The sequence below is a fragment of the Diachasma alloeum genome, unplaced genomic scaffold (genome assembly GCF_001412515.2).
Source record: "Diachasma alloeum isolate Michigan unplaced genomic scaffold, Dall2.0 Dall_scaffold_00178, whole genome shotgun sequence".
NCBI lineage: Eukaryota > Metazoa > Arthropoda > Insecta > Hymenoptera > Braconidae > Diachasma > Diachasma alloeum.
In genome coordinates, this window is record NW_021680344.1 from 2,484,955 (window position 1) to 2,500,619 (window position 15,665).

At 37.2% G+C, this 15,665-nt stretch overlaps 3 protein-coding genes across 3 annotated transcripts in view; 2 read left to right on the top strand and 1 right to left on the bottom strand.

Moving 5' to 3' along the window:
* Positions 1–7,983, top strand: part of LOC107040364 (pre-mRNA-splicing factor ATP-dependent RNA helicase DHX15) — a 13,853-nt gene extending 5,870 nt beyond the window's left edge. Inside the window, exons 6-9 of the mRNA XM_015260443.1 lie at positions 3,465–4,978; positions 5,637–5,759; positions 6,114–6,467; positions 7,011–7,983. Of these exons, the coding sequence (XP_015115929.1) occupies positions 3,465–4,978; positions 5,637–5,759; positions 6,114–6,467; positions 7,011–7,138 (2,119 nt within the window). The 3' untranslated portion in view covers positions 7,139–7,983. The remainder of the gene's footprint in view (positions 1–3,464; positions 4,979–5,636; positions 5,760–6,113; positions 6,468–7,010) is intronic.
* A 622-nt stretch (positions 7,984–8,605) lies between these two features.
* Positions 8,606–11,175, top strand: LOC107038496 (grpE protein homolog, mitochondrial). Its single transcript, XM_015257638.2, has 3 exons — positions 8,606–8,749; positions 9,999–10,410; positions 10,850–11,175. The coding sequence occupies exons 1-3, from the start codon at positions 8,661–8,663 to the stop codon at positions 11,039–11,041; spliced, it is 693 nt and encodes a 230-aa protein (XP_015113124.1). The 5' UTR covers positions 8,606–8,660; the 3' UTR covers positions 11,042–11,175.
* LOC107038489 (insulin-like growth factor-binding protein complex acid labile subunit) lies at positions 10,783–14,104 on the bottom strand. The gene has a single exon (XM_015257625.2). It carries the CDS (start codon positions 14,091–14,093, stop codon positions 11,757–11,759), a length of 2,337 nt encoding a protein of 778 aa, XP_015113111.1. The 5' UTR covers positions 14,094–14,104; the 3' UTR covers positions 10,783–11,756.
* Between the last annotated feature and the right edge of the window lie 1,561 nt (positions 14,105–15,665).

Consider the following 15,665-nt stretch of genomic DNA (forward strand, 5'->3'; position numbering starts at 1 on the left):
GACAAGATATGAATGTCTTGTTGGGCTCAAACGAAAGAGCGGGTCGAGAAATGGCGTGCTAGGACCTCTAAAGATGGTGTTGAACCAGGGGAGACTCCTAGAACCCACTGGAAAATGTTGTCACAATTGCGCTTTTCAATTGAAAACAGACATCATCTTTAGAGAGATTTGTCATCTTTAAAGACTTCTGCACGCCATTTCTCGACCCGCTCTTTCATTTGAGCTCAAAAAAACATTCATATCTTGTCTGACGTCGCTGCTACAAACTCGGGTCTTCAACTCGGGCCTTCAACTGAAGGCCCGAGTTGTAGGCCCGAGTTTGTAGCAGCGATGTCAGACAAGATATGAATGTTTTTTTGAGCTCAAACGAAAGAGCGGGTCGAGAAATGGCGTGCTAGGACCTCTAAAGATGGTGTTGAACCAGGGGAGACTCCTAGAACCCACTGGAAAATGTTGTCACAATTGCGCTTTTCAATTGAAAACAGACATCATCTTTAGAGAGATTTGTCATCTTTAAAGACTTCTGCACGCCATTTCTCGACCCGCTCTTTCATTTGAGCCAAAAAAAACATTCATATCTTGTCTGACATCTCTGCTACAAACTCTGGTCATCAACTCTGGTTTTCAGTTGAAATTGGAATTGTTAATTTACACAATAATAGGAGTGCATTGACGATTTTTTCTTAACTCGCAAAAATTTTCAAACAATTTGCTACCGATTGGTGATAAAAATTTTTGGAAACAATGAAACAGGGGGGATAAAACGCATTTTTTTTCAGGGGTGATATTTCAAAAATTTATTTAAAAAAAGGTACTAACTAGCAAATATTTTTTATTAGCTCGCAATTTATTTCAAAACTACTTCAATGAGGAAAAAAATAAAAATTTGGAATATCTATACATGAGGGGCTAATTGATCGGATCTCAATAAATTCGCTCACAAAGTTTGTATTTTGCCGCCAACAAACGTCACTCCCATCTGTGCTCAATATCCGCAACTAAAAAATCCTCTCATCTCTGTTTCCCGGGGTCGGAGCGGAGCCCTTTGCCATTTTGTGACGCCTCGCGGTGTATTTTACTTTTCGTAAACAATAGACTGAACACGTTTTTCCCGATAAAATCCCTCGTGGACAGTTGGTCCTCCGTGTGTGGAAATTCGACAGTGAATATGTCGAAACGAAGGATTGAGGTTGTGGATCCTTACATCAAACGAAAAAGGTGAGTCCAGCTATCATTTAATCGTCGGAATTATTCATTTGTTAGTTCTTGCCATGTGTCGTACGATATTAATCGAGGAACCCGACGTTTCTTGACCTCGACACATGGGCAGATTTTTCACGGCCCCAGGAGATTCGCCTAGGCTCGGGACAATTGACGAGAGATTGTTTTGGCGAGTGAGAGGAAGCTGCGATAGGACATCAGCATGCAATTCCCTTGTCGTTTTTTTTCCACAGTGACTCTCAATCAATTTTGTTCGCGTACGAGCACTTGTCGCGGTGAATATTGGAGCACATACAGTTGTCTCATTGCTCCGAGAATGGTCGTGATCGATAAACGGGGAACGAATGGATTTGTTAACCATTAATTGATGGAGGGTAAATCTGGAGGTTTTGGCGAGGGTTTTAATGATTATCGTTGGAGCTAGTGGAGGTGGAGAAAATGTCAAGAGATGGTCATGAATGGTCTTTCGAGAAATTTCTGTAAATTTATTCTCTTCAAGATGAATTAAATGAAGAATTCCAAATTTCAGAAATTGGACCTTTCATTTTTTAAAATAAAAACCAGAATTACTAAATTAATAAGTTAGAATTTCGAAATTATTCAATTCAGTAGTGAAGCGGTAAACCGAGTTAAGTCGATTTTGACTATTAGCCAGTTTTTGCTGAATATCTCGGAATCTAAGAGAGATAGCAAAATTTTTCTCAAGACTTTTTTTATAACGCTCTATTAGTTCTACAAAAAAGGTCATAACAAAAATTTTTCTATCTCTTTTAGATTCCGAGATATTCGTTAAATATAACAAAAAAAAAGAGATATTCGTCAAAAACTAGCCAATAGTAAAAAACGACTTAACCCGGTTTACCGCTTCGCTCCTGAATTATTCAATCATCATTGCCACAAACCGTTAAAAATATACCCGGAATTCTGATTTTCAAAAAGCCCAAAAATTTTGCAAATTTTCAAACAAATCAAAATGACGATTATTGCAATGACCTTCATCTTTGAGCTCGGTCAAAAGGACATCCAAACAATTTTTTTAAGCCATCATTCAATCAATTTAGAACATTTTTTTAAATTATCGTGGGACGACCGATTATCGAAAAAATTCGAAAATTAAAGAAACCTATCGATGAATTGATTTTGAATTTATGACAATTGATAGGGCTCAATAATACCTTCATCTCAAAGAAAAGATTCCATTCCATCCAGAAAATAAGCGAACAATTGAAGAATATAATTAAGAATACTTTGTTATCTGGACATCTTTAATGATACTATGGAATTGATACGCAAACATATGATACGGTAATTCATTTCTACTAGCATACTAGCCCACTCGTGAATATTTCACCGGCAATTTAGGTTCAGCCATTCAACACACTTCTTCAACTCATAATGTATATAATTACTTTACTACTTCTACTTTATTTTTCTAAAGATAATTCTAAGTAGATTATCACTTTTGTAATTAGTCATGTAATTGGCTTCGGCTGTTTGACTTTGGAAATAAATATGTTACGTACGTACAAACATGCACACGCACGTACAGACGAGGTCTAATAATTGCATTTTCGGACTTTTAGGATCATACTGGATCGATACAACACAAAAAATCCAAAACATAAATTTGAACGCTTTCAACACATATGCAAAAACCGTATAGAAATTTTCAATACGGATTGCGTATAGAAACTCTATAGGATTTTCCGTATATGATATTCAGATATTTCTATACGAATTATTTCCATACACAATTTTTTGTTTTCATACGAAAGATGTCTAACCGCTCCAGAGAAAAACGTAGAGAAATGTCGCAGCTCCATAGGAAATGTTTCTATACATGTGGCAGTGGGTCGTACAGGATCAAACCTACAGAAATCGTATAGAAATAATTTGTATAAAACCATCCGTATAGAAATATTCGAATATCATACGAAAATCCTATAGAAATTCTATACACAATCCGTATAGAAAATTTCAATATACGATTTTTCCATAGGTGAAAGCTTCCATTCGGACGCAATAATAGAACAACAAGCGACACGTTTCGTCAATTTGCAAAATTACTCCAATATTTTCGAAATAAACAAACGTAGCGCTCCTTGTGGTGCGACGTTCCAAAATATTAGAATAGTTGACAAAAAATCTCGTGAAAAAATGACTAATTCCCACCGGGATTTGAACCCGGGAGCCTTCGATTCCGCAACTTGCCCCCATTACACCGCGAAATCTCTTGTTTCCAGGGACGATGGATCGGACACCGCATCCTCCTCGTCCGCCCTGACGCCGTCGCTCGCCTCCTCCAAAGCCCCGTCCCAACTGAACCCCTACACGCACCTCCCGTACACCCCGCGTTACTACGAATTCCTGAAAAAGCGTATAACCCTCCCCGTATTCGAGTACCGGGCGGACTTTATGCGCCTGCTAGCCCAGCACCAGTGCATAGTCCTGGTGGGTGAGACCGGCTCCGGGAAAACGACGCAGATACCCCAGTGGTGCGTCGAGTACTCGATGTCGATGGGCGCAAAAGGTGTTGCATGCACCCAGCCCCGACGAGTTGCAGCCATGTCAGTGGCCCAACGAGTCTCCGAGGAGATGGACGTACCCCTGGGCGAGCAGGTGGGCTACAGCATTCGTTTCGAGGACTGCAGTTCCCCGAAGACAGTTCTCAAATACATGACCGATGGTATGCTGCTGCGCGAGGGCATGTCCGACCCAATGCTGGAGGCCTACCAGGTGATTCTCCTCGACGAGGCTCACGAGAGGACTCTAGCCACTGACTTGCTGATGGGAGTGCTGAAGGAAGTGATAAAACAGCGCTCAGACCTGAAGCTCGTCATCATGTCGGCGACCTTGGACGCTGGAAAATTCCAGCAGTACTTCGACAATGCGCCACTGATGAATGTCCCTGGACGAACGCATCCGGTGGAGATATTCTACACGCCGGAGCCGGAGAGGGACTACCTGGAGGCTGCCATCAGGACTGTCATTCAGATCCACATGTGCGAGGACGTCCCCGGGGATCTGCTGCTGTTTCTCACTGGTCAGGAGGAGATCGAGGAGGCGTGCAAGAGGATCAAGAGGGAAATGGATAATTTGGGGCCCGAGGTGGGGGAGCTCAAGTGCATTCCCCTGTACTCAACGCTTCCCCCAAACCTTCAGCAGAGGATATTCGAGGCTGCACCGCCGAATAAGGCTAATGGGGCCATCGGGAGGAAGGTCGTGGTCTCCACTAATATCGCTGAGACCTCCCTGACAATCGATGGAGTTGTCTTTGTCATTGATCCGGGCTTCGCCAAGCAGAAGGTCTACAATCCCAGGATCAGGGTGGAGTCGCTGCTGGTGTCGCCAATCAGCAAGGCGTCGGCACAGCAGAGGGCTGGACGGGCCGGCAGAACGAGACCCGGCAAGTGCTTCAGGCTGTACACTGAAAAGGCGTACAAAAATGAAATGCAGGATAACACTTATCCTGAGATACTCAGGTCTAATTTGGGGAGTGTCGTCTTGCAGCTGAAGAAACTGGGGATCGACGATCTCGTTCATTTTGATTTCATGGATCCACCGGCACCTGAGACACTCATGAGGGCTCTGGAGCTGCTCAATTATCTTGCTGCTCTCGATGATGATGGCAATTTGACCGACCTGGGGGCTGTCATGGCTGAGTTCCCGCTCGATCCGCAACTCGCGAAGATGTTGATTGCTTCGTGCAATCATAATTGCAGTAATGAGATTCTCAGCATCACTGCTATGTTATCAGGTAGAGTTTTCTGGGGGATTTTCAATGGTTAGGGGTTGATTAGGATTGGTGGGATTTTTCCAATGGTGGGGGAACTTTGATTTTTTATTCGTGAAATGGATTAATAATGTGACACGTGTGGAAATTTTTTTATAGAAAAAGGGCTCTTTCTTTAAGAAATTCTAGTGAATTTCGATTGGAACTCTGTAATAATTGTATTGGAGTTCTATTAGAATTCTTGGGTATGAATTTTAAAAAGTTGTTTTTTCTTGCATTCTATTATGAGGAAGAAATCAAAATACAGTGAAAAAATTGAAATTTATTGATTTTTTAATATTAATTATCTCTTAACAAAATGATCTATAGAAATGGGGAAAAAAACAAATAGAATTCTAATAGAACTTCACGAGAAATTCAATAGAATTTCGTAGAGAATGCGCTTTTTAAAACAAATTTTCGTATCGTTTTTTTGTTTAAATTTTGGCCATTTTTAGACAAAAAGCTATTTTTTCAATAGAACAGGTGAAGTTTGTTGACAGTATTTTTATTGTTTAGGAATTGATTGATCTTTATTTTGAGATAGATAGTAATTTTTATTGAGATCTGTTGTAATTATAGTTGGGATTTTTTAAGTGATGAGGTAAATTTGGTTTTTTATTTATGATTCACATGGCATTAGTCCCACAGTGTTTTGTGAGGCCAAATGAAGCTAAAAAGGCTGCTGACGATGCTAAAATGAAATTCGCACATATTGATGGAGATCATCTGACCCTGCTTAACGTTTATCACGCCTTTAAACAGAGTAAGTTGTTGAAAAAAAGGAAATTTACACACGAAAAAATTTCGTAGAACAAGACATTTCCTGTAGGAATACCTCGACATGAATTTTCCAATTTTTTCACTCCATTTTTATTTTTCCATTTGAAAAATCAAACAAAATAACTTAGAAAATTCTAGTTGAGGAATTTCTAAAGAAAATATCTCAACAGAAAAAGTTGTATGGAAGAATGGAATTCTATTGATTTTTTCTAGCGAAGAATTTTCGCTAGAGAAAAAAATTAAGAATTTTGTAGCGAAATATCTAAATTTTTACAGAAAATTTTTGAAAAAAAATTTCGGAAAGTATTGATATTCATTTGGAATTCTTTTCATTCAGACATGGAAGATCCCCAGTGGTGCTACGATCACTTCGTCAACTACAGATCCCTGAAAAGTGGTGACAATGTTCGACAACAGTTGAGCAGAATCATGGACAGATTCTCGTTGAAGAGAACCTCCACAGACTTCACGTCGAAGGACTATTACATCAACATTCGAAAAGCTCTTGTCGATGGATTCTTCATGCAAGTGGCTCATCTGGAGAGGACTGGACACTATTTGACCATAAAGGACAATCAAATTGTACAACTGCATCCTAGCAGTTGTCTAGATCACAAACCAGAGTGGGTGATATACAATGAATTCGTCCTCACGACGAAGAATTATATTAGAACTGTTACTGATATAAAACGTAAGTGTCAACTCGTACGAAATTATTGATAGGACAATTGTCTTTCTTTCAAACTTTTTCTGGAGGAGATAATTTATTAATTTACAACTAATTAAATCGGAAACTGAAAACATCTTCTGTAATTTTGTATTTCTACGGAAAACGATTCTTCCCAGGAAAAAACGTCTAAGAACCTTTTTTATAGCGGAGAAAATTTCTTGCAAAAAATGTTATTTCACATTTTCTCCTTGAACCTCTCGTTCTCGAGATAAACCCATAGTAACTATTTTTGTTATTCTGAATCTTCACCTGAATCGAGACAGTAGTAAAAATACCTCTGATATTTTTGCTTTTATCTCCATAACGACTTACCCTAGAGAAAAACATCAAAGGACCATTTTTATAGCTGAAAAAATATCATACAAAAAATGTTTTTTGACATTTTACCCCAGAATCACTTATTCTCGAGTTATTCACATCATCAATAGAACTGTCACATCATCACTGAATCAATTCCTGCCTTTCAATATAATTGAAATTAACCCTTTTATTTGCAATTTACAGCTGAATGGCTATTGAAAATAGCCCCGCAGTACTACGACCTACAGAATTTCCCTCAGTGCGAGGCAAAGAGACAATTGGAGGTGATCCAAGCAAGATTAGATTCAAAACAGTATCAAGAAGGCTTCTAACCACGAGTCCCTCTAGAAAACTGTAAAAAACATTTCAATGAAGAAGACATTCACGACTATCATTTGGGTCCACTGCATACCAACGTCGATTTAATGTTTAATTTTATTGAACTTTCTCTCGTCAAAATTTATTGAAAAAAATTCATAACGACACGATGGGAAGAAATGGAATTGTTACTTTATACAATTGGTGATGAAAGTCGATCACGTGTATCAAGGCAGAGAGAATAGATTAATTTTTGTATCGCCTTTTAAAAAGTCATTGCTAACAACAATGAAAATAGTATCAAATCACTCATCTATTGACAGCCCGATTATATTAATCCACTGATTTAATTTTCTTGTCAGATGCATGTCGTTGGTCAATTAGTATTTCCCGCATTTCTCGTTACATTATTTCGTAATATTTATTGTATTATGAAATCACTTGTCGCAGATTTGAGAGGAATAGGGATAGACTCGTAGACGTAATGAAAATGAATTTTACTTTTATCGTGAGTCTATTTTAGTTCAGCCGAATGGAAGAAAACAAATGAAATCATATGCAAACGTTAATCAAAAATCTCAGTCTGACACCGGCATAATACTTAGTGTTAACAGCCAATTAAGAATTCATGTATTTAATTAATCGATATGGAACACATGTCTTATTCAACAGTTTTCTCATATTTTCTCGTTTGTAACACTAAACTAGCTGAGAAGAAGGGATGAGGTACATGGATATTTTCGTCACGTGCGAGTACACAGTTTAAGTTTTGTAAATAAATAATCATCAGACTCAAATGTCTGGTGGGAATGGTATTTCATTATTGTACGAATTCATTCCAATAAAAAAAGACAGCAAAGTTGAGTGGATTTTACTTTTTTTGGGGGGTTGACGCCCTTATTTTTTTTTGTTTATCGTGGCAACAAATGTTCTCAGGTGAAAATGGGAAAAGATGAAAGTTATTTTTGGTTATTTTGCCCCTTGATAAGAATAAACAATTTTTTCAATATCAAATGTTCATTTCTAAATTAATTCAGTAGCAAAAACACCTCTAACATTTTTCAATTTATCTCAATAACGACTTATTCTAGAAAAAAACATCAGAAGACCATTTTTGTAGCCAAGAAAATTTGCCCTAAAAAATCATTTATTACATTTTCTCTTAAAACGTCTTGTTCTTGAGATAAACCCGTAATAAACAATTTTTTCGATATCAAATATTCATTTCCAAATCAATTGAGTAGTAAAAACACCTCTGACGTTTTTCAATTTATCTCCATAAGGACTCATCGTAGGGAAAAATATCAAAAGACCATTTTTGTAGCCAAGAAAATTTTCCATAAAAAATCCTTTATCATATTTTCCGCTGAAACTTCTCATTTCCAAAATAATCTCATTCACAAAACACAATGAAAAATCGATTTATCGTTTACGTTATCCCCTCAACAGCCAATGGGATGAGAACCCCGGGGCCACGAGGATTGGTTCAGTTCATTCCAATTTCATCATTCACAAACGTGCATAAACGAACTGATAATGGCATCGATGGCATTGCCGGTCGCCTCGAGATTTCTTCGATTAACAGTCGACAATTTTCACCAGATCTCACGTAGAACACTTCTCAGGTGAGTAATCCATCTTATTCCCCTCGAATCCCTGAAAATTACATTTGAAAAACGTCACGAGATCATTTCCCAAGTGTTGAGGTTAGGTATTAGATAATGTTGGAGCATCGTTCCATCCCCGAATCGTTTATTCCCAAAGAATCAAGGATATCCAAGTACTTTGGCTATTTTTTCTCCAGTGAAACGCATTTTTAATTTTTTAGTTGAACACCAGAGCTTTCATTTGAGCTCCATCTGACTCGAAGTTTCCGGACATTTTATGATTTTATCGTTAGAAAACATTTTTAAAATCTGAGAGAAAAATATTAGAAATTTTACTCTTGGAGTAAGATTAATGAAGTAATTAAACAAGTGGGGAATTGCTCTTGCATTGCATATAGTATAGTTATTTTTGCTCATAAATTAGCAATATGCTTCCGAATGGCTATTTTGCACATCATTTCCTTCTATCATGTGTAATTCATTGTTTATTTCATTTTATTAAATTGAATAAGATTTCTTTTTAACTAATTTTGTCAGATTTTCAACTTAATTGAATGTTATCATCATCATTATTCTGATTATCCCTTTCTTCTGTACAACCGATTGTCTTTTTTACGGTTCTATCTCTCCCCTCAGCCATTCGATAAAATGTTAACAGAAAATTTTTATTTAAAGCATGATATTCAAAGATATCCCCGGAAGTCTGATTTTCAAAGGATACCAAATTTTTGGAAATTTCCAAATAAATGAAAATAACGATTATTGCTATTGCCTTCATCTTCGAACTCCGTCAAAAGGACATCCAAACAATTTTTCGAAGTCATTATTCAATCAATTCAGAACATTTTTTTTTGTTATCGTGGGACAACTGATTTTCAAAAAAATTCGAAAATTAAAAAACCTAATCGATGAATTAAATTTTAATTAAAGGCGATTGAGAGGGCTCAGCAATACCTACATTTGAAAAAAAAATCAATTCCATCCATTCATTAGCGAACAATTGAAGAAAAACTGCCAGGTCGATATAACACAAAGACTCCAAAACATAAAATAATAATTCTGTGCAAAATGTAATTTAAATGATGCTGAATATTCATGATTTTCTTCAAACTTTCCTCACCCAATTTAATAGAGAAATTTGATGATTGAAAATGGTTGACTCTATAATCTGTTTTATACCAAAATGTAAAAGATACTTGGATATTCTTAAACTAGATGAAAATTCCCTTTTTGAATTAATCATTGAGATCGTAAAATTATTCCAAAGATCATGCGACTCAACGTCAGTCGTCAGCACCCAGAGACATCGATATGGCACAGCTACAGAGGAGAAAAACGCTGAGACGAGCGAAGATTTGTCAGAGAACGAGAAGAAGTTGAAGTCGGAGATTGACCAGTTGAGTAAGGACATTGGGGTCCTGAAGGAGAGGAATTCAGAGCTGGAGGACAAGTACAAACGAGCACTTGCGGAGAGTGAGAACATGAGGGTGAGACTGACGAAGCAGATCGAGGATGCCAAGTTGTTTGGGATTCAGGGATTCTGCAAGGATTTGCTCGATGTGGCTGACATCCTGGGGAAGGCCACTGAGAGTGTACCTAAGGATCAGCTTACTGAGAGAAATCCACATCTCAAGACGTTGTATGAGGGACTGAGAATGACTGAGTCACAGCTGCATAAGGTAATTGTGAAGTTCAATGGGGAAAAATGAGTCTGATTTCGTTTGAATGCTCTTTATTCAGCCTCTGAGTTAAAAAAAGAGGGAAAAATAATCATTGGTGAATATAGTCGTACATTTCATAAATTGAAAAATAATCATACATTTGATGAATTTGATGAAATTGAAAAGTAATTAATTATGAAAAATTATTAGTTCATCGAAATTGAGGAGGAATTCAGTAACAATGAATTAACAAAATTGTGATCACATATTTATGTATTCTTCCACTTAATCATGTTTTGTATTTTTTTAATTCATTTGCTCTCATTATTACATTGTTTATTCAATTTTATTAGACTGTTTATTGATTTTTTTTTATAAGGAAACATTCATTGGTTTTTTGAATCTATTAGAGAGTTTTGAGGAGAATATTGAAAGACATTTTTATTATCAATTCCAGGTGTTTAAAAAGCACGGGCTGGTCTCTCTGAACCCTCTCGATGAAAAATTCAACCCGAACCAGCACGAAGCCCTCTTCCAACAGGAGGTCGAGGGCAAGGCCCCTGGAACAGTCGTCGTTGTCTCCAAAGTCGGTTACAAACTGCACGAGAGAATAGTACGGCCTGCACTAGTGGGTGTCTCCAAGGCATAATTAATTCCTAAGATTATCCAATTTATTATTTTCGTTAGAAATGTCTATGATTCCAGAATTTTCACGTTTTATTATGGTTTAACGTCATAATATATTGTTGGAGGTGAATAAACGATTTCGTCTTTAGTCGAAATTGATAATATTCCTTTATTTTCGAAATTAATCCTGAAGATGAAAAATTGATTGGCATTGAAGTAGAGGTGAAATGGCTGTTTTTAATCGCTAATAATTCAAAATTGATAGAGTGAAATTTCACGATTTTCTTCCATTTTGAAGGCGTTTTTGTAGCTTTAATTATCTTTATTAATCCATCGTTGCATGATTTACATAAATTCATTCTGTTATTGACATATGAACTTTGGTTTTTCTGTTAACTTGTATTTAGTTGCTATGAACATATTTTGAAATTCTTATATTACTACTTTTAATGAACGTTCACAAGGTAATTCCGCCTTTTCTATACGTCTTATTTGAACAACTGTGAAATTAAATATGAGACATTATAAGTAGTTTTTCTGCCAGCGAAATTTTGGGAAATTTCCCGGTAAGTTATATTTTTTTAAAAACAGTCTTTTCTAAAGAATTGATTTTGAAACAACACATTTTAATCACGATATTGATATTTAATAGGATTCCTGTGCAGGAATTTTCGTCGGAAAAACATTCAATACGAATGAAGATTCTTCATATTTAAATTACATTATGGTTACATTATTCACGACGTATAACAAGTCATCGTGCGTTTTTGAAGTTCTTTATAAAGACTCGGATCGTCCAGCAATTTCTCATGAACAAAGAATTTTCGAAGACGAGGAAGACCCGCAAAAACTTCAGGGTTTATCGTATGGACTGGGTTATGCTCCAAGTGAAGAGTTTTCAAATGATCAAGACCAGCAAACATATCAGGATGTAGAGTCTCCAATTTATTTTTGTTTAAATCCAGGCTGATCAGGCCGCTCAATTGCACAAAAGTCTTCGGAGAGATGACTTTCAGCTGATTCTCGTCTAACCTGAGATTCTTCAGTTTACCCGTCATATTTGCGAAGGTTCCAGATTTTATCGTATGGATTTGGTTTCGCCCCAAGTTAAGATTCTCCAAATGACTAGGAAACATATCAGGCCCTAGAATCGTCAACTTATTTGCCCACAATTTTAGGGTGGTCAGGCTGCGCAATTGCGTGAAAGTCTTTGGCTCGATGACTCTTAGCTCAATATCGTTTAAATTGAGAAACTTCAGTTTATCCGCTATATTGTCGAAAGTTCCAGGTTTTATCTGATAGATTGGGTTACTGTTCAATTTAAGACTCTCCAAATGATCAAGACCAGCGAACATATCAGGGCACAGATTCTTCAAGCGATTTCTCCTCAAGTTCAGGGCGATGAGACCGCTCAATCGCGCGAAAGCCTTTGGCTCGATGACTTCTAGCGTATTATTTCCTAAATTGACATTCCTCAGTTTATCCGTCATATTGTCGAAAGTTCCAGGTTTTATCGTATGGATGTCGTTACCGTCCAAATCAAGATTTTCCAATTGACTAGGAAACATATCAGGGCCTATGATCGTCAAAGAATTCATCCATCTCAACTTCAGGCTGGTCAGGCCTCGCAATTGCGTGAAAGTCTGTGAATCAATGGTAGTCAACTGATTCCCGTTGAAATTGAGATCCATCAGTGTATCCGTTATATTGGCGAAAGTTCCAGGTTCTATCGTATGGATTTTGTTATTCTCGATGTTGAGTCTTTTCAAATGACCAGCAAACATATCAGGTCCTAGAATCGTCAACGAATTGTACGACAAGTCCAGAGTGATCGGGCCGCGGAATTGCGTGAAAGTCTCTGGCTCGATGACTTTCAGCTTATTAAATGCTAAAGTGATAAACTTCAGTTTATCCGTCATATTGGCGAAAGTTCCAGGTGCTATCGTATGGATTTGGTTGTACGCCAAGTAAAGATATTCCAGACGATCAAGACCAGCAAACATACCAGGACCTAGAGTCTCCAAGCGATTTTTCCTCAAGTCCAGGTCGATCAGGTTGTTCAATTGCATGAAAGTCTTTGGCTCGATGACTTGAAGATGATTCCATTGAAAATCGAGAGACTTCAGTGTATTCGCTATATTGTCGAAAGTTCCGGGTTGTATCGTATGGATTTGGTTATAGCCCAAGTAAAGCGTCTCCAAATTATCAAGACCAGCAAACATATCAGGATGTAGAATCTCCAAGCCATTTCCATCCATGTCCAGGGTGATCAGGCCGCTCAATTGCGTAAAGGTCTTTGGCTCGATGACTTTCAGCTGATTATCTTTTAAACCGAGATAATTCAGTTTATCCGTTAGATTGGCGAAAGTTTCAGGTTTTATCGTATGAATATCGTTAAAGTTCAAGTAAAGCTTTTCCAAACGACCGGAAAACATATCGGGGCCTAGAATTGTCAAGTTATTGTTCTCCAAGTCCAGGATGATCAGGCCGCTAAATTGTGTGAAAGTCTTTGGCTCAATGACTTCCAGCTGATTATTTTCTAAACTGAGATACTTCAGTTTATCCGTTATGTTGGCAAACGAGCTGGGAGATAAAACCTTGATTTGCTGATCCTTCACTTCTATGTGTTGCAGATTATGAATATCTCTCAAAAATTCTGTAGGAAATTCCGTTAAACTATTATTGATTAGGACAATTTTCGCGAGACTCTGGCGTTTTGCGTAATCCAATTCTTTTTGTAATTTCGTGCACTGCAGACTTAGAGACTTCACCTTAATTGATTCGGGAAATTCCTCAAGTCGGACAACTACTGGGGGCCATCCAGCGCAGAACGAATCGTCAATGGGGTAAAATGTCAAATTCACCGGTGATTTGCCTGTGTCTGTGAAATTCTGAGCGATTTGCACTAGATGGGACGAATTTCGCGTCACTTGGCACACATTGTGATCTGGGGTGTCGATCGTCTTGCAGGACACGAAATTGAAGTACGTATCTACAATGGCGTTTGAACCTTGTGTCGTGGGTGAAGATGTTGATACAAAAATGAGAACTGAGATGAGTAGGAAGTTGCCCATCTTTGAAGAAGTCTGAAGTCTCACTTTCTGCGACATTTCAATTAGTCGTCTTTTATATAGTGTTTGTTGGAAGGCTAGTGGGAGGAGCGGTGTCCGTACCACCCAGTGACTATAATAATCGCTCATTTCCACAACCACAAATATTTTTCCCACTTCTTCTCTTTCAATGTCGATGATCTAATGTCAGACAGTATTTATTTACCACAAAAATTTGAAACTTTTGCCCCTTTTTAAGGGGTAATAGGACAGTTCATCCCCGAAATTTTTCAACCCGGGACATTTCAGCTTCCCATTTCAGTCTAGGGTTATTTCATCCTTATTTTGGAAAAAAATCTTGAAAAAAAAGACTTCAGAAGAAATTTTTTATAAAAATTGATATTCCATTTGATTATTTTATTCGCATTTTATTTTATCATGAAACAATTAAGATGAAATTACCATGAATTCGTAATGACAGCGTGCTCTGCATCCTTTCTAATAGGTACTGCATTTCCATATCACTTTACCTGAACCGTAGGTGTGTTTATAAAATGTGTGCGCATCAACGATCAATGTTTTTTGCCCTCTTTGGGTTTGGCAAATTTCAATACCATGTGCAATTTATTTTGTTAGACTTGATTCTCAAATCGTGTTTTTGTTCCTCGTAGTTGGAATATCTATACTGAAACATCGGAGTAAATTGTAAGATCCGTCTTGTGTATCGATAAGTGATATGGATGTGTATTGATGTATTGTTTTTGTGGAGTGCGTTGAGTGACAGGGATAATTCGTTTGTTGTCCTTTATTGTCATTCAGCTGTCTTTGATTCTGGTAGCTCTGTCATCTGTACATGTGGAATGAAATGTCTCGGGATGAAATGTCCTGTAACCTTTTTAAGGTACTTCCTCAGTCTAATCTTGGGGTATCAAGTTCGGTCTTAAATGAAAAAGACGTAAATGGAAGTTGACTTTTTGATGAAAAATAAAAAATGCATTGTCATGGTAATTAGAATAACTTCCGTTGTCGGGAAGTTAAAAAGAGAATTACGAGATACCCCCTTTATTATTTAATTATTTACATTTTTGTCACACGAAAGTGTTGTGACTAGGCTGGATCGTGATGGATGCATCCACTGAGAACGAAAATAAAAACTTATTTCCTTTTGACATTGAGGTATTTTCTATAAAACCACAGGAGATTTGAGGAAAAAACAAATACAATTCATAATAGAATCTCAATGAATACGTGATTAGATGACTCATGAAAATTGACGTCATTATACCATCATTCAATAACAAGGTAATAAAACATACGTTCTGTTGAATTCGTGACCGAAAAGGGGTCCATTAATGCAAAACATTAATGCATTAGTGATTAAAAAAGTAATCAGCATGACTAGGATTATAGATCATTCATTATAGATCAAAATCAAAATCAAAATTTTATATTGGTCATTGACCACTAATGCGGTGGAGAAATATTATTGATGGAATATTATTTCCATGAACACATCAAAGAAAGGAATTTATATAGCGTTCCACATCTTTGTGACGTCGTAGGAAATGATTGGACAGGATTTGGATGAGGAAGAAG